Source organism: Myotis nattereri (assembly GCF_964212035.1).
Source record: "Myotis nattereri genome assembly, chromosome: 5".
NCBI lineage: Eukaryota > Metazoa > Chordata > Mammalia > Chiroptera > Vespertilionidae > Myotis > Myotis nattereri.
Window position 1 is genome coordinate 10,988,224 of NC_138080.1, and position 21,931 is coordinate 11,010,154.

The 21,931-nt window shown below is 52.5% G+C and overlaps 3 protein-coding genes across 4 annotated transcripts; 1 reads left to right on the forward strand and 2 right to left on the reverse strand.

Moving 5' to 3' along the window:
• Positions 1-1,968: 1,968 nt before the first annotated feature.
• NDUFA7 (NADH:ubiquinone oxidoreductase subunit A7) lies at positions 1,969-9,247 on the reverse strand. Its single transcript, XM_081090629.1, has 4 exons — positions 9,159-9,247; positions 8,722-8,771; positions 3,928-4,077; positions 1,969-2,641 (listed from the first exon to the last, which is right to left on the reverse strand). The coding sequence occupies exons 1-4, from the start codon at positions 9,207-9,209 to the stop codon at positions 2,551-2,553; spliced, it is 342 nt and encodes a 113-aa protein (XP_080946755.1). The 5' UTR covers positions 9,210-9,247; the 3' UTR covers positions 1,969-2,550.
• A 79-nt stretch (positions 9,248-9,326) lies between these two features.
• RPS28 (ribosomal protein S28) lies at positions 9,327-10,354 on the forward strand. The gene is made up of 4 exons (XM_081090630.1): positions 9,327-9,407; positions 9,494-9,541; positions 9,953-10,086; positions 10,277-10,354. Exons 1-3 carry the CDS (start codon positions 9,369-9,371, stop codon positions 10,073-10,075), a joined length of 210 nt encoding a protein of 69 aa, XP_080946756.1. The 5' UTR covers positions 9,327-9,368; the 3' UTR covers positions 10,076-10,086; positions 10,277-10,354.
• Positions 10,355-10,515: 161 nt separating this feature from the next.
• Positions 10,516-20,573, reverse strand: KANK3 (KN motif and ankyrin repeat domains 3). Of its 2 annotated transcripts, XM_081090679.1 has the most exons (12): positions 20,536-20,573; positions 18,153-18,218; positions 17,270-17,331; positions 15,313-16,581; positions 15,134-15,233; positions 14,762-14,959; positions 14,576-14,660; positions 13,950-14,166; positions 11,822-11,961; positions 11,531-11,731; positions 11,351-11,449; positions 10,516-10,678 (listed from the first exon to the last, which is right to left on the reverse strand). In XM_081090679.1, the coding sequence occupies exons 3-12, from the start codon at positions 17,301-17,303 to the stop codon at positions 10,601-10,603; spliced, it is 2,421 nt and encodes an 806-aa protein (XP_080946805.1). In that variant the 5' UTR covers positions 17,304-17,331; positions 18,153-18,218; positions 20,536-20,573; the 3' UTR covers positions 10,516-10,600. The 2 variants fall into 2 exon arrangements, with proteins under 2 accessions (XP_080946805.1, XP_080946804.1); XM_081090678.1 differs by lacking the exon at positions 18,153-18,218 and having other exon boundaries at positions 20,536-20,567.
• Between the last annotated feature and the right edge of the window lie 1,358 nt (positions 20,574-21,931).

Consider the following 21,931-nt stretch of genomic DNA (forward strand, 5'->3'; position numbering starts at 1 on the left):
GGTGCGCTCATGCTGTCTCATTTAGTCCCCATGTACCCAATAGGGAAGTATTATTCTTCACTTCTGGAACAAGATCTGTGAAGGCAATCCTTGGGTGTTCACTTCTCACACTCACCCAGAAGGCACATAACAAGCCTTCTGCAAGCTTTCTAGCATATCTGGTTTCTGTGTTCTCTTCTAGAAAATATTTTCACCTACAGCTCTGTCTTCAGAAGCAGCAAGTCCCATTGCTAGCAAGACCTCATCCAAGCAAATCCCTGTCCTTCAGCATTATGCCGGATATGCAAGTATTGACCTCCCTGTTTCCTGTGAGGCTACACTATAGCATACAGATTTTCACAGAAAGGGTTCTATTTGCCAGTTGAGGGCACACTTCCCTATTTGAAAATGTCAGAGGTTATAGCTGCTTTTGGAGTAGTTATACTTTCTGATAATAATCTCCCAGGGGAAATGGGTAAGAAGCAAAGATGCAAGGGTGCAGAAGCAGGTGGACTGGTAGCAAATAGGACTGGGGGTCAGGGAGGAGAGGGGAGGGGTAGGAGTGCCTGGCTTTAAAGGCTGTTGGAGGCTTGACAACAGTGGTGACCTCACAGGATCAAAGGAGCTGAGATCATGGATAGGAAGCATTCAGAACTGTACCTAGCACACAGAAAGAGCTCAGGTGTCAGACCTTCCCTATTTTACTCCCTTGCCAAATCTCAAGTCTGGGTCATAAAACTATTCTGAAACCTTCAATGGCACATCTTGCCTGGCGTCTTCTGAAGCCCTCCAGGGTTGCCCTCCTTGTAGCTTCCACATACCCTGCTCAGCCTTCCTTTCCCTCCTGACCTTCCTGAATCTGATTTATCATTTACCCCAACCAAAACCCCACCTCCTCCAGGAAGTCTTCCCAGGTTTTTCAGCCTGTGGGGCTCCCTACCTCTAATGAGCTTTTAGCATTTGAGATGCCCACACTGAGCCACTTATACCTCCTGCCTGGAACTGTGACCCTTTCCTGCTTCCTGCCTTGCTCTCCACTTCCACTCCCCTGGCACACAGCTGATCTTAAGCTTTGGAAAGGCTGCAGGGTTCTTTCATGGGGCAGCCATGCCACTCCCCCACTTGAGGTCACTGTGTTGCTCCCCGTCACTCCTGCAGCCAGACTGGGGCCACTTTGTCTTGGCTTTTACTCTCCTGCTCATTCCTCCACAGGCACAAGCCCCTTACTTCCCTTGGCTGACTCTGCCTCACCCCCTGTACCTCGACGCCCTGAGCAGAAAGGCTTCTGGCTCAGGGAGGCCTTTCCTCAACTGTCCTGGGTGAGCTTTACCTGTGAGCCACCTTGAGGTCCTCTGCCTTCCCTGCTGAGCTGCAAGGTGGTCAAAGTAAGGCAGGGGCCACAGTGGGAGGGTACCAGCCAATGTCCACATGAAGCTCTTGAGAGAGGTAAGTGAGCAGTATGTCTTCGGCCCTGCTGTCTTCTCAGTCAGAGCCTCCCCAACCCCCACAGGCCCTGGAATCCAGCCCACCACTCTCAGGGATAGAGCCAGACCCTGGGAGAAGGGATGGGGTATCTCTGGGCCCCTGTACCATGTCATCTATGTCTGTGACATCACCCTGGAGCCCGAGAACTATTCCTCTCTGTCCCTGGAGCACTGACAGAGTTAAGAGATTTGGCACCAACTTCACCCCAAAATCCAAGTAAACCCAGTGTCACTTTATTTTTTAAAAAATGTATTTTTTTATTGATTTTTTTTACAGAGAGAAAGGGAGAGGGATAGAGTTAGAAACATCGATGAGAGAGAAACATCGATCAGCTGCTTCCTGCACACCCCCTACTGGGGATGTGCCCACAACCAAGGTACATGCCCTTGACCGGAATCGAACCTGGGAACTTTCAGTCTGCAGGCCGACGCTCTATCCACTGAGCCAAACCGGTTACGGCTTTTTTTTTTTTTTTTTAAATATATTTTTTTATTGATTTTTTTTACAGAGAGAAAGTGAGAGGGATAGTTAGAAACATTGATGAGAGAGAAACATCGATCAGCAGTGTCACTTTAAAAGTGAAAATGGCCCAGCCAGCATGGCTCAGTGATTGAGTGTTGACCTATGAAACAGGTCACGGCATATAAGCATAACCAATGGACATAAGACACTGGGGGATAGGGGAGGCTAGGGGACTGTCAAGGGCGGGGGGGAAAAAAAGGACACATATGTAATACCCTTTGTAATACTTTAAGCAATAAAAAATAAATAAATAAAACAAAAAAAAAAAAACAGGTCACGGTTCAATTCCTGGTCAGGGCACATACCCAGGTTGTACACTTGTACACTTGGTCCCCAGTAGGGGGCATGCAGGAGGTAGCCAATCATCATTGATGTTTCTATCTCTCTCTCTCTTTCCTTTCTTCTCTGAAATCAATACACACATACACACACACACTTTTTTTTTTTTTTAAGTAAAAATGAAGTGATACTAGAGAGCACAATATAATATATTTGTCATAAGTCAGGTCATGTTCTCCCAGAATGGAAGACAAGGAGGGCACAGTCAGGTGGCCCAGAGCAGTATCACAGATAAGGCTGGTCCTGGGACAGCTCCCACTTCTGTATGGGAGGAGCTGGTGTCACCGCCTTCTTCTCAGTGGCTGCCAAAGCTGAGCTGGAAGAGGAATGATATCTTACCATTTGCAACAACATGGATGGACCTGGGCTAGAAGGTATTAAGCTCAGTAAAATAAGTCAGACAGAGAAAGACAAGTACCATATGACCTCACTTATATGTGGAATCTAAAAAACAAACAATAAAAGGTACAAACTTCTATTTATTAAATAAGTAAGTCCTGGGGGTGTAATCTACAACATGGTGACTATCCTAGATAATAAAAGACTAATATGCAAATTGTCCCCTCCACTGGGAGTTGGACTAGAGGGCGGGGCCGGCTGGCCAACCAACCACCCACGGCCCCTCCCACCAGCCAGCCCCACCCCTGATCCCCCCACCCTGATTGGAGGCAGGGCTGGCGGGACCCCATCCATGCACGAATTCGTGCACCAGGCCTCTAGTTAATAATACTGTATTGTATATTTGAAAGTTGCTAAGAGAGAAGATGTTAAAAGTTTACTACAGCCCTAACGGGTTTGGCTCAGTGAATAGAGCGTTGGCCTACAGACTGAAAGGTCCCAGGTTCAATTCAGGTCAAGGACATGTACTTTGGTTGCCGGCACATCCCCAGTAGGAGGTGTACAGGATGCAGATGGTTGATGTTTCTAACTCTCTATCTCTCTCCTTCTCCCTCTCCCTTACTCTCTGTAAAAAAATCAATAAAATACAGTGGGGCCTTGACTTACGAGTTTAATTCGTTCCGTGATGGAGCACATAACTCAAATTACTCTTATTACTCTTATGTCAAATCTTAAAGTGAACGAGTGAGACATGTGATGCTGGACTGATGTTGTGGTGTTCACTGTGACGTTAGCTGTGCCAACTAGCAGTGGGGAATCTGAAGCTGGCTCCTAACCCGAATTTTAGCTCACAACTCAAAGAAAAAAATCGGCCGAGAGACGGCTTGTATCTCGAAAAACTCGTTAGTCGGGACACTCGTAAGTCAAGGCCCCACTGTATATATATTTTTAAAAAGTTCTCATTACAAAAAAAATTTGTAATTACGTAAAATGACGAACACTAACATTTGCAATCTATATAGATATCAAATCATTATACTGTACACCTGAAACTAAAGGACCCTGGAATCTTATCTGATTTGCAGGAAACCCACCCCTGCCTTCGGCCCTAACCCCTACACTGGGATAGGTGGGGATTAAATGCGTTTGCAGATGAAAAGCTCCTGGCCGCATGGTTCCAACACAGCTGATGCTAGGTAAATGGGACCTTGAAAAGCAGAAGCGAGAGAACAGGCTGGCTGTAGGAGTGTGTGGCATCCTCACCTTTCTGCTGGCTTGCCTGACACCAGCGCCTTCTGTGAGGACATGACAATGGAAGGTGGCGTGGCTTCCCTGCGGCCGTCACGAGTACAGTAGTAATTGTTGGAGAGCTTGTGGCTGGGGCCCACAGGGAGCTTGGGAGGAGGCTGAGTTCTGAGGAAAAAGGACATCAGCATTAAAGCAAAGCCATAGTGCTCTCACTGCCTGGCTGGGCAGGGCTGGTCACCTGTGTCACTGGGACAGGCTGCAGGCCAGGGGTATCCCTTGGTACACTGTCATGGAGGGACATGCCTGGAAAGGGTCCAGAGCTGAGAAGCAGGTGGCAGCCCAGGCTTTGGATGTGAGAGCTGGGTCTGCTCCATTGCAGGTCCCCTACCTGCCCCAAATGGATGAATGACCTTTTGTGAAACCCATGGAAGGGGTAGGCCCAGTCTAAACACCTGGGACTGTTCCCACCCTCCCCATGACCCAGAGCTTGGCATCTGGCCTCACTTCCACCTGAAGATGCTCAGGAAATGAAGAAGCCAGGTTGTGAGGCTCTGCCCACTACCTATCCAGTAGTTAATTAGTAAAAGCTTGGGCAACAAGCTCCAAACATAGCTCATTCTGAGGGGCTTCCTTCCCAAAGGCCAGACTACACAACTAGGTTTCCTGCTATTTCAGGAACCCTCTGGAGCAATGGTTGCCAACCAGTGGTCCGTGAGGTCCGAAAGGTTGGCGACCGCTGCTCTGGAGAACCCTGCTGGGATCAAGGCTTGTAACTCAAAGAGCACCTTGTATTCAAAGCCTCCCAGGCCTCTGCATTTCCTGTCACCTCATGGTGGCTGCAGCCAGAAAGGGGGGTGAACAGAGCTCTGTTCTGGGCCTGAGGTGAATTTACAAAGAAGCTGGAAGCCTGAAAAGGAAACCCTAACCTCAAGAGGAGCTTCCCTAGGAAATACAGCAGAGAGGGAGGGCAAAATGATAGGAAAAATCTTTTAAAACTGGGCTTTCCCCGAATAGCTACAGCAATCCTGAAAAAGACCAAAGTAGGTGGGATCTCAATACCAGATATCAAGTTGTATTACAAAGCCACTGTTCTCAAAACTGCCTGGTACTGGCACAAGAATAGGCATATAGATCAATGGAATAGAATAGAGAGCCCAGAAATCGGCCCGAACCAATATGCTCAATTAATATTTGACAAAGGAGGCAAGAACATACAATGGAGCCAAGATAGTCTCTTCAATAAATGGTGTTGGGAAAATTGGACAGATATGTGCAAGAAAATGAAACTAGACCACCAACTTACACCATACACAAAAATAAACTCAAAATGGATAAAGGACTTAAATGTACGACAGGAAACCATAAAAATTCTAGAAGAATTCAAAGGCAACAAAATCTCAGACATATGCCGAAGCAATTTCTTCACTGATACAGCTCCTAGGGCACTTGAAACTAAAGAGAAAATGAACAAATGGGACTACATCAAAATAAAAAGCTTCTGCACAGCAAAAGAAACCATCAACAAAACAACGAGAAAACCCACTGTGTGGGAAAACATATTTGCCAATGTCATATCTGATAAGGGCCTAATCTCCAAAATTTATAGGGAACTCATACAACTCAACAAAAGGAAGATAAACAATCCAATCAAAAATGGGCAAAGGACCTAAATAGATACCTTTCAAAAGAGGACATTCAGAAAGCCAAGAGACATATGAAAACATGCTCAAAGTCACTAATCATCCGAGAGATGCAAATCAAAACAATAATGAGGTACCATCTCACACCTGTCAGACTGGCTATCATCAACAAATCAACAAACGACAAGTGCTGGAGAGGATGTGGAGAAAAAGGAACACTTGTGCACTGCTGGTGGGAATGCAGACTGGTGCAGCCACTATGGGAGACAGTATGGAGTTTCCTTAAAAAACTGAAAATGGAACTCCCATTTGACCCTGTGATCCCACTTCTAGGAATATATCCCAAGAAACCAGAAACACCAATCAGAAAGGATATATGCACCCCTATGTTCATAGCAGCACAATTCACCATAGCTAAGATCTGGAAACAGCCTAAGTGCCCATCAGTAGATGAATGGATTAGAAAACTGTGGTACATCTACACGATGGAATACTATGCTGCTCTAAAAAGGAAGGAACTCTTACCATTTGCAACGTCATGGATGGAACTGGAGAGCATTATGCTAAGTGAAATAAGCCAGTCAATGAAGGAAAAATACCACATGATCTCACTCATTCATGGATAATAGAGACCATTATAAACTTATGAACAATAACAGATACAGAGGCAGAGCTGCCTCAAACAGACTGTCAAACTGCAGCGGGAAGGCCGGGGAGGGTTGGGGGGCAGTAGGTAGGTGGGTAAGAGATCAACCGAAGGACTTGTATGCATGCATATAAGCATAACCAGTGGACATAAGACATTGGGGGATAGGGGAGGCTAGGGGACTGTCTAGGGCGGGGGGATAAAATGGACACATATGTAATACCCTTTGTAATACTTTAAGCAATAAATTAAAAAAATAAATAAATAAATAAGTAAATAAATAAATGAAAAAAGAAAAACAAAAAAAAAAACTGGGCTTTCATTCAACCATGTTTTTAAACAAACTTTTTGTCTGGCAATCATTTTGCCAGGATTTAAATTTTTTCTTAATACAAGTGATAGTCATTGTGTATTGTTTTTTTAAATAAATACAGATAAATTTTAAAAATTTAACATTCAAAATAATGTCCTGTGTGGAAGTTAGAATTTGCTCAGGCCCTGGAGTAGAGATGATCTCTGTAGGAATGGCCATAGTTTTCTGCAACCTAACACAGAAAAAATATAACCAGTGTTGGCCCTAGCTGCTATGGCTCAGTGGATAGAGCGTCGGCCTACAGACTGAAAGGTCCTGGGTTCGATTCTGACCAGTGATTCTCTCCATTGATGTTTCTTTCTTCCTCTTTATTTTTTTAAAATTGATTTCAGAGAGCAAGGGAGGAGAGGACGATAGAAACATCAATGATGACAGAGAATCACTGATCGGCTGCCTCCTGCACTCCCCTCACTGGGGATTGAGCCCACAACCCGGGGATGTGCCCTGACTGGAAATCGAACGGTGACTTCCTGGTTCATACCGAGCCACGCCAGCCGGGCTCATAGATGTTTCTTTCTCTCTCTTCCTCTCCTTTCCTCTCTGAAACAAAAAAAAAACCAAAAACACAGTGCTGAAAGGAAAATCCCAAATGGATCACTAGGGGGCGCCATTACCCTAAAGACACTGAAAATTTTACAAGTTTCCTCAATTAGCCCAAACCCTGGATGGAAAAGCAATTTAAACTTTTGATATTAGCAATTAATCACACCATTTAGGCATTTACATAAATTTGGTTACTTTAATGCTATTTTTTCTTCCTTCACTGCCAACCCTCCAAGACTGCCTTACCTTTGCCTGCCACTGACTTCATTTTATACCGCTATCCCCCTTTCCTACCTGTGTCTGTCACACTGGCCTCCTTCCTACTTCTGGCTCGGTTGGGCCTTACAGTCTTGGTGCTTACTGTTCTCTCTGCCCAGGTTTCTTCAATAATTATCCTTTGGCTCTTTCTCATCATTTAGGCCAGTGGTTCTCAACCTTGGCTGCACATGAGAATCACCTGGGAATCTTTTTAAAATCCTGATTTCTGGGCCTCATCCTCCAGAAATTCTGTTTCTTTGTTACTAATGTTGTGGCCCCACCCCATAACAAAGAAACAGAATTTCTGGAGGATGAGGCCCAGAAATCAGGATTTTAAAAAGATTCCCAGGTGATTCTAATGTGCAGCCAAGGTTGAGAACCGCAGATTTAGGTGAATCAAATGTCAATCCCTGAAAAGAAACTTTTCCTGACCCACATGACCCAAGGTAGTAACCCTCCAGATTACTCTCATTTATCTTTGGAGCATTCCAGAATAACGTTTTTTTTTGCCTGCTGTGTTTTTTCTCTACGTTTTTCTCTTCCTAGGATATGAAGGAATGAGGACCAGAACTTTCCTTGTTTGCACTGGTCTCCCCAAGGCTGAGGACACACAAGGGCTTGTAAGTACCAAGCATTTTTTGGACATCAATGAGTTGAAATCAAGACACGTCTGAGTTCAAGTCCCAGGTGCCACTTCCTAGCTTCTGAGTGGCTTTCCGCAAGTGACTTAGTCTCTCCACACCTCAGTTTTGTTTCCCCCCCATCGATTGCTTGGGAATGATGCCACCAGCAGGCAACTGAGGACTGCAAATCACAATGACCCCCAACCAGAGTTCACGCCCAATCGGCTGTTTCCAAGAGCAAGTCTACGGCATAGTCCGGCAAGTTTAAAAGCAAACGTGCCTTCACCTGTCAGGAAGCTAGAGGCAGGATTTTGGCCAGGGCTTCAGGGTCTAAAGCAGTGGTTCTCAACCTTCCTGATGCCACGACCCTTTAATACAGTTCCTCATGTTGTGGTGACCCCCAACCATAAAATTATTTTCGTTGCTACTTCATAACTGTAATGTTGCTACTGTTATGAATCGTCAGGTAAATATCTGATATGCAGGATGTATTTTCATTGTTACAAATTGAACATAATTAAAGCATAGTGATTAATCACAAAAACAATATGTAATTATATATGTGTTTTCCGATGGTCTTAGGCGACCCCTGTGAAAGGGTCGTTCGACCCCCAAAGGGGTCGCGACCCACAGGTTGAGAACCGCTGGTCTAAAGGAACACGGTTTTGTCTTTGGTGGAAGGACAGAACAGGGCGGGGGCTTGAGCAGCGAGCGGGGCCTGCTCACCGCTTGGCGATCTCCTGGTAGCGCAGCTGCAGCTTCGCCTGCAGGTCTTGCTGCGGGAGGAGGAAAGGAAGGTCAGCCAGCAGGGCACGCCGGGAGGGGAGAGGGACGGCCAGGGACGGACATGAAGGGAAGGCGAGAGACGGGCCTGTGGAGACAGGGGTGTGGGCCCTGTGGAAGGGAAGGTCGGGCCGGCCCACCCGACCAAGGCTAACGCGGTCAGGCACTAGGGAGACGCAGGTCTCCGGCCAAAGGGGGGAGTGGAGGTGGGTGTGTCCCGGGCTCCGGCCTCACGGGGTCCCGGGCGGAGCGCGGGCCTGGCCCCGGGCGACCTTGGCCCCGAGGCTGCCGGACCCAGGGCACAGGAGAGGGCCAGAGCGGCCCGGGCGCACGGAGCGCGCAGCCCCACCCCCGCCCAGCGCGGCCCCCCGCCCGCGCACCCCGGAGGCCCAGTTCCGCAGCGACTGGATGAGCCGGGTGGCCGACGCCATCTCCCCTCCGCGCTGAAGGACGCCGGCAGCAGCGCCGCGGCGGGGGCTGTTGGGAAATATGTGTGTAATCTCGCGAGAGGGGGGGGGCGGGGCTAGGACGGCGTATAAAGACGCTCCCCCAAACACGTGACTCCTTTCCGCCCGACTGTTACCGCCATCATGGACACGAGTCGTGTGCAGCCTATTAAGCTAGCCCGGGTGAGAAGGGCGCCGGCGGGGCCGAAGGGAGGCCGGTGGGGTGGGGCTCCGGGCCCGGCGGTGCTGACCCAGCTTCTCTCCACCAGGTCACCAAGGTGCTGGGCAGGACCGGTTCCCAGGGACAGTGCACGCAGGTGAGGCGTGGGGACGCCCCGGGATCGGAACTGCCCCTCGTGGAATCCGAGAACCCTTTGTCCCAGGTTCCTGGAGGTCCGAACCCTCCCCCCCCCCCCCCAAAAGCCCTGCCAGCGGGTCTGAGCTCCAGGGAACCTCTTCCTCTTGGCTCAGCGGGCTCAGTGGGCCCTGTGTGGCTTCACGCCCAGCCGAGTGTGGACCCGTCCGCAACGGGCCCAGAGCGGCAGCCTCCCCCCATGGTGGCAGCTTCTGGCGCTCGGGAGCTTTGTTCGCCAGTCTCCGCCTTTGTGGTTTTCCTCCCGGCCCAGACCTACCTGCCAGCGAGCCCCATCCCCCTTTCTGTTTCCCTGGGCCGGCCCCTTCACGCCCCCTAAATCTAGATCTGCTGCCCACCCCCGTGGGTCCCGTAGGTCCGCGTGGAGTTCATGGACGACACGAGCCGCTCCATCATCCGCAACGTGAAAGGCCCTGTGCGCGAGGGCGACGTGCTCACTCTGCTGGAGTCGGAGCGAGAGGCTCGGAGGCTGCGCTGAACTGGTGCCTGGTGAGTGCGGTACCGGGATGGGGGGACTGAGCCGGCCCGGAACTCCCCCGGCTGGTGGAGGGCGGCTTTGGCAAGCCCTGGGTGAGGGCTCCTGGAGGAGGAGGATGTAGAAACGGGCTGCAAGGCTGGGGAGGGAGTTTGCCAGTTGCTGGGAGGCCTGTCAGCATCTCATGCTTGTGTCTTTTTACAGGGTCCTGGCTGGCTGGGGGAACCACATAGCCCATGGGGAAGATGCTCCACTGTTAATAAAGCGTTTATGTAAATTCGGGTTCTTGTCTGAGGTCACTAGGCTTACAATACCTCCTGGTGGGTCACTGGCCCCTTTGCATTCTGGAAACCTGAGGGAGGGAGGGAGGCTCTACCCCAACAAGGCATTTTCTTTTTGAAGAAAGGAAACCAAGTGTCTACAGGTGCTCCTAAAAAATGATACAAGTTCAGTAGAAATGTTTTATTTGTTAGGAAAGGTCACCCCTTCGCCACCCTGCCCCTATCCAGGTCTCTGGTGCGAGTCCGCTCACTGAGGCTGGGGGTCCTCTCCATTATCACTGCTTCCTCTTCGACCTGGCATGGCCGTGGGAGAGTCAGGGGGTGACTGGTGAGAAAGGTGGTGGAGGTCATGTCACAGTCTCTTGTGGACTTCAGATGCCACAGACTCAAGGATGCTTAACTTAGTGGAAGTCTTGTTCCTCTCCATTATGGGCATGTCTGAGGAAAAACTCCTTCACAGGAGCCAGGCTGCCTAGGTTTGAATCCTGTCTTTACCCCATCTGACCTGGAAGAGGCACTTAACCATGCCTCCTATCTCTATTGGAAAGAGGATGGGCGAGCTGATTGAGCCTTGAGTGTTACCTCTCTCCCCTTGGAGGGACACACTGGGTGTTCCCTGCCTGCCGGCTGCTGGCAAACTGATCTAGTCTCCGGTTCTGAAGCTCCTCCTTGCAGGGGGCCTGCATCCTCTTCCCCAACCAGGCTTAACTACAAAGGGTCCTAAACTCCTTTGCTATGAGCCTCTTTGAGGGCAATAACTGACAGAAACTCTACCAGGCCTCCTCTGATCATAGATCAGGTCCCTTTCCCTTTGCAGGCCTCAGTCTCAATCTATAAACTGGAGGAAGTGTCCCTCCCACATAGGAGATGAAGCCCCCCAGATCCCCATCCCACTATTTTGAGGGAGTAGGAAGGGGAGACTTTCCTAGAGCATGCTGGGTATCCTTGCACAGTGCAGCTGTAAAGTTTTGTTGCTTGAGGTTAGAGCTACACTCACCGAGGGACCAGGCTGTCCTGAACTCAGGTGGGCATGCAGCAGAGCAGCCACCTCATCCTGCTCAGCCTCCAGAGCCATGGCCAGGGCACTGGTGCCCTCCTGAAGAAAAACGGACAGTTAGGTCACTGAACCAAGGCATGGGTACCTGCCTGCCCAACCAGCCCATCCACAGTAGCTCACATTATCTAGGAGGGCAGGATCGCAGCCTGGCTGGGCCAGTAGCAGCCGGACAGTTTCCAGGTGCCCGTACTCGCTGGCAAACATCAGTGCTGTGGCTCCGTCCACATCTTGCACATTGACATCTGCCCCACATGCTAGCAGGGCTGCTACCATGTCCTGTCGGCCATGGCTGATGGCCAGCATGAGGGCTGTCTGTCCTGTCTGTGGAGTGGGGAAGACAGGACTGGGTGGGCTTTAGGGGATGGGAGGTAAAAGTCAGGGTTGGTTCCTGAATTGTAAGTATCCACGCACCTGGCTAGCCTTGGCATTGATGTTGCCCATTTGGAAGAGTCTTTGGACCACAGGGATGTCCTCGTGCCCAACAGAGGTGAGTGCAGCTAACATAAGGGCTGAGTAGCCTGCTTGATTCTGGCAGTCAACCTTGCAGACTCCTAAGAGTAAGGAGGGGATCAGTCAACTAAGCTACACCCTGGCCCAACCTGGTTCACTCACCTCTCCCAGTCTCGGGTTCATCTATGTTACAGGTGGTCCCCATGGGCCATGAATTGACTCCCCTTTGCCTACAAGGTTCTACCAAGAACCATGTGGCTCCTCTCACGTTCAGTGTTCTGCCCTCTCTACCTTGCACTCAATAAGGGATGTTTATTTTTATGGCTACAAGCACCATCATTGTTCCCCCAGAGAACTGTGCCAACTATTTCACCTTGATCCAAGTCCCCCCTCGTTTCCTTCCAGCAGCCAGGAGTAGATCAAAGGAATTTGGTCCAGTCTATTTAAAACCTTCCTGTTTAACTCCTGGAATAAATGCTATTGTCCACCATGACCTATGAAGCTGTTAACTTATGTTCTCTGGAATCCACCCCTTCCCCAAGCCTGTTACAAATTGAATGTGTCCTCCAAAACATGTTGAAGAACCATAAATGTGACCTTACTTGGAAACAGGCTCTTTGCAGATGTAACAAAATGAGGTCATTATGGTAGGCCCTAATCCTGTATAACTGGTATCCAAGGAGATGGGTTGGGGACCATTGATAATGGTCCCCTAAGATTGAGGATTGTTAAGAGTTAAGGAATGGGAGAGGAAGCTGAGACCTCAGGGAGGTGAAAGTTGAGAAGAAGGGGTTAGGGAGTAAGGTTATGGAGGAGGTGACATCAGGGTTTTAAGGTGACCTTTCAAGTGTAAGGCTGATACATCAAGGTGAAGGGAGAGGAGCAGGTCAAGGAACTGAGAAGGCAAGTTGGAGGGATGAAAGGAAAGCAACCCCTATATGAGGTTCATTGAGGGCTCAGGGTCCTGGGGGAGGTTGGACCAGGCTGACATGACCGCAAGTGGGTAGGGTATGGGGGATACTGGCAATGACTGATAGGGAGTTGGCTGAATCGGGTTCAATACAGGGTAAAAGGGTCCAAGGAGCCTTGGGTCTCACGAATGACAGCCAATCCCTTTTAAGGTAGAGGATGCCCAGAAAATAACTCAATGTATCACCCCCTCCACAAAGCCCCAGCCTGGTAACCAGCCCAGAGTAGCTGTGACCTTCCTTTGGTCACCAAGACCTGCAGGCCCCCAGAGGTTACTGGTCTTGAGGGAGGGTAGTCAGAAGGGCTCTTGGGCAGTTGGTCCCATGGGCAAAGCAGCATGGGTGGCCCACTCACTACCTGGTACCTAGTATGCTTTCAGTACATGTCTGGGTTCTGCAACACCTGGGACCATCTCTGTTCCTGAGGCAGGGGATGGAAATGTAGGAAGTGGAATTGGAGGATAGGGACAGTCCCAGACCAGGATGGTAGTCTGACCAGTGAGTATCTTCCCTCAAGAGTGGAAAAAGGCAGCTGGCTGGACGTGTGGACTTAGGAAGCACCAGGGCTGGAGCTTCATCCTGCATGCCTGATGCTTCTACAGGTGTTCTAGCTGTCCAGGTAGGGAGATGATGCATCCCCATTTCACAGTTAAGGAAGCGAAGAGATAAAATAACCCCCTAGATTTAGGACAACATAATTCAAAAGCCTGGCCAAAACTGGTTTGGCTCAGTGGATAGAGCGTCGGCCTGCGGACTGAAAGTTCCCAGGTTCGATTCCGGTCAAGGGCATGTACCTGGGTTGCAGGCACATCCCCAGTAGGAGATGTGCAGGAGGTGGCTGATCGATATCGATGTTTCTAACTCTCTCCCTTCCTCTCTGTAAAAAATCAATAAAATATATTTTAAAAAGAATAATTCAAAAGCCTGGAAAGTGAGTTGGGTCAGGGCAGAGCTCAGGTCAGTCCATGTTGGATCCTGAAACACCCAGTGAAGGACCGGTGGTGCCATCTGCCTGGCCAGCCTGTCTACATTTCTTCAGGTTTTCCCAGCTGAGAACTGCCCAGGCCTTTACCTGTCCACCCCATCGCCTAGTACCCTGCCCAACCCTCCTCCATGCTGACCAGTATCCAGCAGCAAACTGGAGATGGCAAGGTTCCCATGGGACACGCTGTAGTGCAGGGCTGTGTTCCCGTTGCCGTCAGCCAGGTTCACCACGTGGGCCAGCAGCTCCTGTCCCAGGCATGCTACCGCCCGCAGGACCCCGGCTACAAGCTCAGCCTGCGAACGGCGCTGGCTGGACACTCGAAACCATTCCAGGGCCACCAGGCGCGCAGCGCCCTGCCGGGGCAGGGAAAAACATCAGCGAAGGTCCCGGTGCCATGGCAGGGAGGGTGCAGAGTTGGGGCTGGGAGTCCAGGCAGGGGAAGGATGGTCACTACTTGTCTGAGGAGGGCCGTGGGGACCATGGGGCCGCACCCCTTTGGAAGAGGGAGTACATTGGGCCCCGAAGGTGGTGAGCGCTTGTCTGGGGAGTCCGAGAGTGGGCCTGGCGCTTGGGGCGGGATCCCTTTAGGGAACCAGGTAAGGATCAGCGCGGTCCTGGGAGATTCCTTTAGAGAGCCTGGGATCGGTGGAGGTCCCTGCGCTAGACGGAACTCCAGACCCTCCCCCAACTCTAGACCACAGGGGAGGTCCTTGGCGGACCCCACGACTTCCTCTGTAAAGGGCTGTCTCCTCGCGCACTCACGCTGTCACGGACGACTCCACGGGGCTGGCTCAGCTGCTGCTGCAGCGCTGCGCACGCCTCCCTCAATCGCGGGCTCAGTTCGCACCTACAGAAGAGGTCGGGAGAGGCTCGGGAGTGGTGGGGGTGGGGGCGCGGGAACTGGAAAGAAAACAACAGTCCCCACTCCAGTGTCCTGGCGCTGCTCACCTCCCCTGCGCACCCGGCTGAGGCTCTGCCTCTGGCTCCGGCTCGGGGTCCCGAACGACTCCGCTGCTGGGCGGGCCGGAGGTGCCCGAGTCAGACCCCTGGCCGCTGTCCTCCCCAGAGCCACAGGAGCTGCTCCTCAGGGGATCGCCGGCACCGTCTTCGCTGTCACTGTCTTCCTCGCTGGATGAGCTCTCGTACCTGGGGGCAGTTAGGGAGGCGTCTGCTGAACCTCCCCTGTGGGCTCGTTCCGGAGTCCTGACAGGTGGGATTGGCTATCCCCATTTCCCAGACGAGGAAACAGGGGCAGAGCTGGAATTCAAACCCCAGTCCATGCTCCCGTAGATGCTGTCATGAGGAGGGGGAAATGCTCACTCTCCGTTGGTGACCCCAACAAACTGCAGGCTCTTGGGTCCGGGGCTGGGTTGGGCGCCAGGTGTTCCGTCTCTCCTCTTCATGATGGATTTGAGGATGCCTGCCAGGGATCAGATAAGGACACTGAATTCGAGACCAGTGGTCATCAAGCCAGGGCTCCGGGAGAGGTTGGGACTCACCTGCGGGCGCTATGGCCCTGTCCCCATCTGTGAGTCCAGACGGGCTCCGCGTCAGGTAAGGGACCTCCGCGGAAGGCTCGGTCTGCGTGGACTTCTCAACACAACGCCATGGGGTCTGGGTTGCAGCCTCGCGCGACTGAGACTGGGCCGCTGCCTCCTCCGTAGCCTCTCGGGCCTCCTCCAACTCTCGCAGCCGGCTCCGCAGGAGCTCGCCCACCCCGCACTGGTGCTCCAGGCTGGTGCGCAGCAGCTCCAGCTCGCGCTCGGCGGCAGCGGGCAGTCCCAGCAGCGCCTCGGTCACCCACGCGTCCGCCTCAAGGGTCTTGGAGACCGCCTGCACGCCGGCTTCCCGGGTCTCCGGCACTGCCTGGGCTTCTGCCTCTTGGGTCCCCAGCACGGCCTGGATTCCAGGCTCCTGCGTCTGGGGAGCCCGGTCCGGGGTCCCCGCCGCCCCGTCAAGGACCTGGAGTGCGCCCTCGCTGCGCCTCAGAGCCTCCTCGTCCAGGCCGTCCGCCCGGGGGCTGGCCCTGGCGCGAACGCCGCGCTCGGAAGTCGCCAGGCGTTCGGTGAGCCGCCGCAGCTGTGCGAGCTTGTCCGGGCGCGCCTCGGCCTCCAGGTCGTCTTCTGGCTGCCGGCGCCCGGCCAGTAGCCTCACCTTCTCCGCACGCAGCACGCGCACCTGCTCCTGCAGCTGGGGCAACGCGCGCGCCTGGTCCTCGAGCTCGCGCAGACGCCGCAGCGCCAGGGCCATTTGCTCACGCACCATCTGCAGTTGCACTGGGCCTGGCGAGGCAGGGGCGGGATTGGGAGCGGAACCTGGGGCTGGGCTGCTGCGGCCCGAACCACGCGGGCTGCGCTCGTGCTCGTGCCCCTGCGCCAGCTCCAGACGTCGGCTGGTCTCCAGGAGCATGTCCTCCACGTGCGGGTTACGCACCGGCACGCGTGGCGACAGCGGCGGCAGCAGGAACCAAGTGGGTGCGCCCGGAGAGAGTGCACCCGACGCTCCCCCTTCATCACTAGCCAGGGACTCGCTAGATGTCCAGGCCCCTGGACTACGCGCGCCCGTGATGCCGACCCGGGGCCCACGGGGACGGCGTGCCAGCTGGGCGCTGGTGGCGCGACGGGCGACAGGGCCGCGCTCCAGCTCCTCCACGTATTTGAGGAAATCCAGGTCCAAGTGGAAGCCATAGGGCGTCTCTACCGTGTAGGACGAACTCGGGCTGCGGGAGCCCCCAATCGGGCCGTGGCACAGGTGAGAGCCGCCCAGGTCTGCAGGCATGACAGGGGCGTGAGGGGTGTCAGGCCAGGGGTACCCCTCCCCACCACAACACACCAGCAGGGCTCCACCTGCACCAAGTTCTGCACCAAGCCATTACACACCCAAAGCTCAATGCCTATATGCACCCAAATAGTCATGCAAACACGTTTATTGAGCTCCTACTACATGTCAAGCACTTTTCTGAGGACAAAGCATCGAACTAGACAAACATCTCTGCCCTCTTGTAGGAGACAGATAGACACAAACATTACAAATAGTGCTTAAGGCAATAATAAGATGAAGTAGAGAATAACTGGAGGAGGCATTACTTGGGCTCTGGTTGTCAGGGCCAAGTGATGAGGGGGAATCAGCTGGGGACAGAAGGTTCCTAAAAGAAAACAGCCCATGCAAAGGTCCTGGAAGGGGAGGGGGGTGGGCACGGTGGGCTGGAATAAAGGGTGAGTTGAGGGTGTCCAGAGCAGAGTAATGGAAGAGATGGGGAGAAGAGTAGGAGAGGTGAACTGATGCCAGACAGAGGGGGTCTCCCGCGCCATCATGAGATGTTAGATTACATTCCACATGTGACAGGGCAGCATAGAGGCCCCTCTGGCCACTATGCAAAGAAGGGAACTGCAGGGTTGTGTCCACACACCAGCACCAAGTGTGGACCTGTGCACACTTACCATTTCGTACACTTACCAGACACGTTCTGATTCAGGGCAAACTTGGCCATGTTTCCTGGAGTAGCCACCAAACACACCCTGAAAAAGTCCCCCAGAGGGGGTAAGGGTGGAGTCAGGCCCTATCCTTCTGGCTATGACTCTAGGGTCAGCCTGGATTCTGAGTGAGTAAACAGACCCAAGAGTTCCTCTCCAGCAACCCACCCCCACACACCAGTGCCCTTTCCTCCATCCTCCCTCAAGAGGCCTTCAAACTTTGGAATGAATGAATGTGGGAACACCCAGGTGCCAGGCCTCAGCCTGCTGGGCAGGAGGAGAAAGGAAGAGCATCAAAAGGAGAGAGGAAAGTAATTCAGAAAACAAGAGAAGCCCAGCTAGTGTGGCTCAGTGGTTGAGCATTGACCTGTGAACCAGGAGGTCATGGTTCAATTCCAGTCAGGACATATGCCCAGGTTATGGGCTCAATCCCCATTAGGGGGCATGCAGGAGGCAGCTGATCAGTGATTGTCTGTCATCATTGATGTTTCTCTCTCTCCCTTCCTCTCTAAAACAAATAAAAAATACATTTTAAAAAGAAAAGATGTCCAGTTGGCATGGCTCAGTGGTTGAACCAGGAGGTCACAGTTTTGAGTCCTGTTCAGGGCACACGCCCGTGTTGCAGGCTCATTCCCCAGTGTGGGGAGTGCAGGAGGCAGCCGATCGATGATTCTCTCTCATCACTGATGTTTCTATCCCTCTCTCCCTCTCCCTTCCTCTCTCTGAAATCAACAAAAAGAAAAAAGGAAAAAGAAAACAAGAGTAGCTGGAGGTGGGAGTGGGTATGGGTGTCATTCCAGATCTGAGTTTTCTGTCAATAGCTGGGGAAAATCAGAAATTAATCATCACAGGGGTGGAATGTGAACCTTCAGAAGAGGAAGGCAAGAACTGGAAGTCCTCATGGGCTCATTAAGAACTCATCTGGTCAGATTCTGCAGATTAAAAAACAACAAAAATACAGAATCACTTAAATGTTTCCCTTAGAGTCTAAATGCAAACAAGATACAACTGTGCATATGAATTTTTACCAAGGTCACTTGTGAGACCTCTTTAGGAAAGACAGAGTTGGGGGCCAGCTGCACAAAAGATGCAAATCAATGGATACCTGTACCCCTGGAATACCCCTAGTGGAGTGCCACAGGGCTTATAAGAGGTTGTAATGGAACCACAAGCACCCAGGTTGTCAGAGCTGAAACTATGCCTGGGGATGGAGGGAGAGTAAGTCAGGGTGTCATGATGGAGGCTCTAAGAAACTGAGGGAGATTGAGACCCATCTAATAATGTGATATTTTACAAGGACAAATATTGAGTCCAGAACTTGGATTCAGAAAGCACAGGGTGAGAAAGATGGGGCTTTAAAGAGCTCACATGAAAGGCCTCAGGGAAGGGCAAGCAAGCTGCCAGTATCAAGTGCCTACTGTATTCCCTGTAATCCTGTGCAATCCTGCAAGGTAGATATCCACATTTTACAGATGGGGAAACTGAGGTGCAAAGCAATTAAGTCAATTGTGGGAAACACCCTCTGCTCATCTTCTGGAGACCCTTGCCTATCAGACCCATATGACCGCTCCCTAACCCACAGCTCATTTGTGCTAAACTAACCGTCTTTCCACTTCCCGCCTTTGTCCAGCCTGGGTCCCTGACCTCCCCCATCCAGAACCTTTTCCTGTCCCAAAGCAGCTGTTTCCTGCCCCTTATAGCAGTTGCAAGGGGTGGACCAGCAGGACAGCTGGTCATCACGCAGGACATCCAGTGCCTCTCAGGACTTGTTTTTAGAAAACTGCCAGAGAGAAGCTTGGCCATGGAAAAGGCCTGGGGGGGGGGGGGCGCGGGGGAGTTGGAAGTCTGGGCCTTTTCACACACGCTCCAAGTGGGACTGAGCTGGGATCAGCCCCCTTCCTCCAGGGACATCTGAGGTGCTGGGAACTCGAAGAATAGCTGTGGGCCATCCCTAAGACCCAACCCCCCTCCGCAGCTGGACCCAGAGGCTGGGTGGGGAAATGGGCGGATTCTCCAAGAATGATAAAGAATGATAAAAACACTCTTTCCATTTTCAATGGACCAGCTTCAATTCTAGGCGATCTGTAGGGATTAACTAAAAAATCCTAGCTAAGCCCTCTAAGGTAGGTTTTCTTACTGTCTTTCTCCTTTATACAGGGGAAGAAACACAGATTAAGTGATGCTCCCAAGGTCACATTCAGGCAGAGGCAGATTTAAACGTAGGCGGCTTTGCCACTGTTTCTGCATTGGCCATTCCACTTGATGGTCTTCTAGAAACAGCCCGTCCCTCCCAGAGGACCCTCATGCCTGTCCCCGCGTGTGTCCCCGATGGCAGGGAGTGGGTTCACCCCCCCCCCCACCACCACCCCCGTGGCTCCAGGGGCTGCAGCCTCACCGGAGTTGGGGAGTGGGGCGTGCAGCTGCCCTCCTCTCTCCTCTGCTCCCGCCTGAGCTGTCAGCTAGATTCGGGTCCTCTGCCTGAGGCCCCCTCATTAGGCCGTCAGAGCTGATGCCAGACGCCCCACTCCAGCCCCAGGGACTATTTCTGGACTCGGTGCTGTGATCACCAAATACCGCAGGCAGTGCAGCTCCTGGTCCTGGGGAGGGGACTCTCCCCCCAGCCCCTCCCCCCGCTTGAGGTCGTGTGGTGGCACCCCCTAAAGTTGGACCGGAACTTGCACACCCCCGAGGTAGGGGTGTTGGATGATGATGGTGTTGGGGGGGAGGTACTCAGGTCAGCACCGACCACTCCCTCACCGCCCCCCGCCCCCCCGCACCCCCCAGACAGCCTCGCAGGGACAGAGCCGTTTCCTAGAGGAAACGCTGCCGGGCGGTTCCATCCGCTACCCATTGTCTGCCGGCGGGGGCCGTCCGCCCCTCCCCAACACCGTTTCCGTCACACCCCCACGCACACCCAGGTCCAGCGCGAGGGGCTCGACCCGGTCCCCAAGCTGTCCGGGGAGATGCGGGGAAAGGCTGGGGAGTCGGCTGGGGAGCTAGGGGGCGAACAAGCCCCGACTTGGCTCCTGAAGGGCGGGAGGAGGGCGATCTCACGAATCCGGAGCTTCCCATTCTGCGCGCTGCCCACTGGGGGCTCTCAGGGTGGGAGGGGTCGCAGCCGGAGGACACGGCGCCCGCCCCGTCGCAGCGCGCGGCCCGCGGAGGGGCTGCAGGCGCAGCGCCACTTCCCGGGGCGCCCCCTTATCCCGCCCCAGATCCGCTTCGGTGGCCCGCAAGCCGGCGATTTACCTGATGCCGCAGCCACATCCGCGCCCGCACCCGAGCCCGCCCCCTCGAAGCTCGAGAACAGGTTATCAATGCCTTGACGCTAATTGACGGTCGCTCCAGCCAACCAACGCCCGACACCCTCTGAACTGCCCAATAGTGAGGTGGAGTGGGCGGCGCCGCGAAGGTGGGAGAGCCTGGGGGCGGGGCCTGGAATGACTATCCCCGAGGGACCGCAGGTCGGAGCCCTGTGGCCAAGTGCTGCCCAGCGAAGGGCTAAGGACCTTGGGTTTGATCCACTGGACATGGGGGAGCCATGGAAGGCTCTGAGCAGGAGATTCACTGGGGGGATTTGTGTGTTTGGAACATCCGTTGGGTGGAAGCTGGAAGGACTGATGCTCAGATCCCAGTGGGTGAGGTACCGGACCCTGGATCTTTCCCACCACAGGGTCTTTGCACATGCTGTTCCACCTTCCTGAACTGTCTTCCCTGCACATATCTGTCCCACTAATGTCAGCACCATAAGGACAGGGAATTGATTTATTTTGGCCACTGCTTTATCCAGTGCCCCTGGCAATAAATGTTTGTTGAACATTTAAAATTACATTTAACATTTTAATCCATTTGGAATATATTATTATCTAAAGCGACTGTACACATTGGTTTTTCCCCTGATTATTTTAGTATTTTTGAGCACCTACTGTGTACCTGGCACTGTGTAGGTCCCTAAGGTGACACAATCCCTGTCATCCTGCACCTCAAAGCTGAGAGGCAGAGGCAGACTCAAGCTAAAGTTTATAGTAAGGGGGTGACGAGTGGGAGCTGGGGTCTATGGGAGGAGAAAATAGGGGCAAAACCCTGACCTGGAGGGTCCTGTGAGGCAGCCTGGAGGTGTGCCATTTAATGAAGGGTGCTCCAAATAGGAGAAAGTGAACGTGCAAAGGGAGGAAGGATGCTCCCTATATCAGGACTTTGACTAGGTCAGTGTGTTGGTAGGAGGGTAACTGAAGGGACCGGCAGAAAAGCACATCTGAAGCTTTCAGGCTTTATCTGATGAGTGGATCCCTGGAGGCGAGTTATTTATTCCAGATCCTCTAAGATGTTGCCCCAGTGCTACTCCACTTCAACTACTGTAGCTTTAGAATGTATTTCAATATCAGGCATTCTTCCTTTTAGAAAATTCCTGGGCTATTTCCACTGTCTTTTTTTCTTGCACATAAACTGTTTGTAGAATTCTGTCAAATTTTCCCATGAACACTTCATTGGAATTTAAAGAATATTTTTTTTTAATTTTTTTTTTATTAATTAAATCTTTATTGTTCAGATTATTACATTTGTTCCTCTTTTTTCCCCCCATAACTCCCCTCCTCCCAGTTCCCACCCCACCCTCCGCCCTCACTCCCCACCCACTGTCCTCATC

Coding starts and splice junctions, on each gene's coding strand:
- KANK3 (XM_081090679.1), bottom strand. CDS start 17,303: ATGGCCAAGTTTGCCCTGAATCAGAACGTGTCTG. Junction 15,234..15,312: donor CAGGGCCATAGCGCCCGCAG/GTGAGTCCCAAC, acceptor GATCCCTGGCAG/GCATCCTCAAATCCATCATG. Junction 14,960..15,133: donor GTTGGGGTCACCAACGGAGA/GTGAGCATTTCC, acceptor AACTGCCCCCAG/GTACGAGAGCTCATCCAGCG.
- NDUFA7 (XM_081090629.1), bottom strand. CDS start 9,209: ATGGCGTCGGCCACCCGGCTCATCCAGTCGCTGCGGAACTGGGCCTCC. Junction 8,772..9,158: donor TGCGGAACTGGGCCTCCGGG/GTGCGCGGGCGG, acceptor CTCCTCCCGCAG/CAAGACCTGCAGGCGAAGCT. Junction 2,642..3,927: donor TCAGGCAAGCCAGCAGAAAG/GTGAGGATGCCA, acceptor TTCCTCTTCCAG/CTCAGCTTTGGCAGCCACTG.
- RPS28 (XM_081090630.1), top strand. CDS start 9,369: ATGGACACGAGTCGTGTGCAGCCTATTAAGCTAGCCCGG. Junction 9,408..9,493: donor AGCCTATTAAGCTAGCCCGG/GTGAGAAGGGCG, acceptor TCTCTCCACCAG/GTCACCAAGGTGCTGGGCAG. Junction 9,542..9,952: donor CCCAGGGACAGTGCACGCAG/GTGAGGCGTGGG, acceptor TGGGTCCCGTAG/GTCCGCGTGGAGTTCATGGA.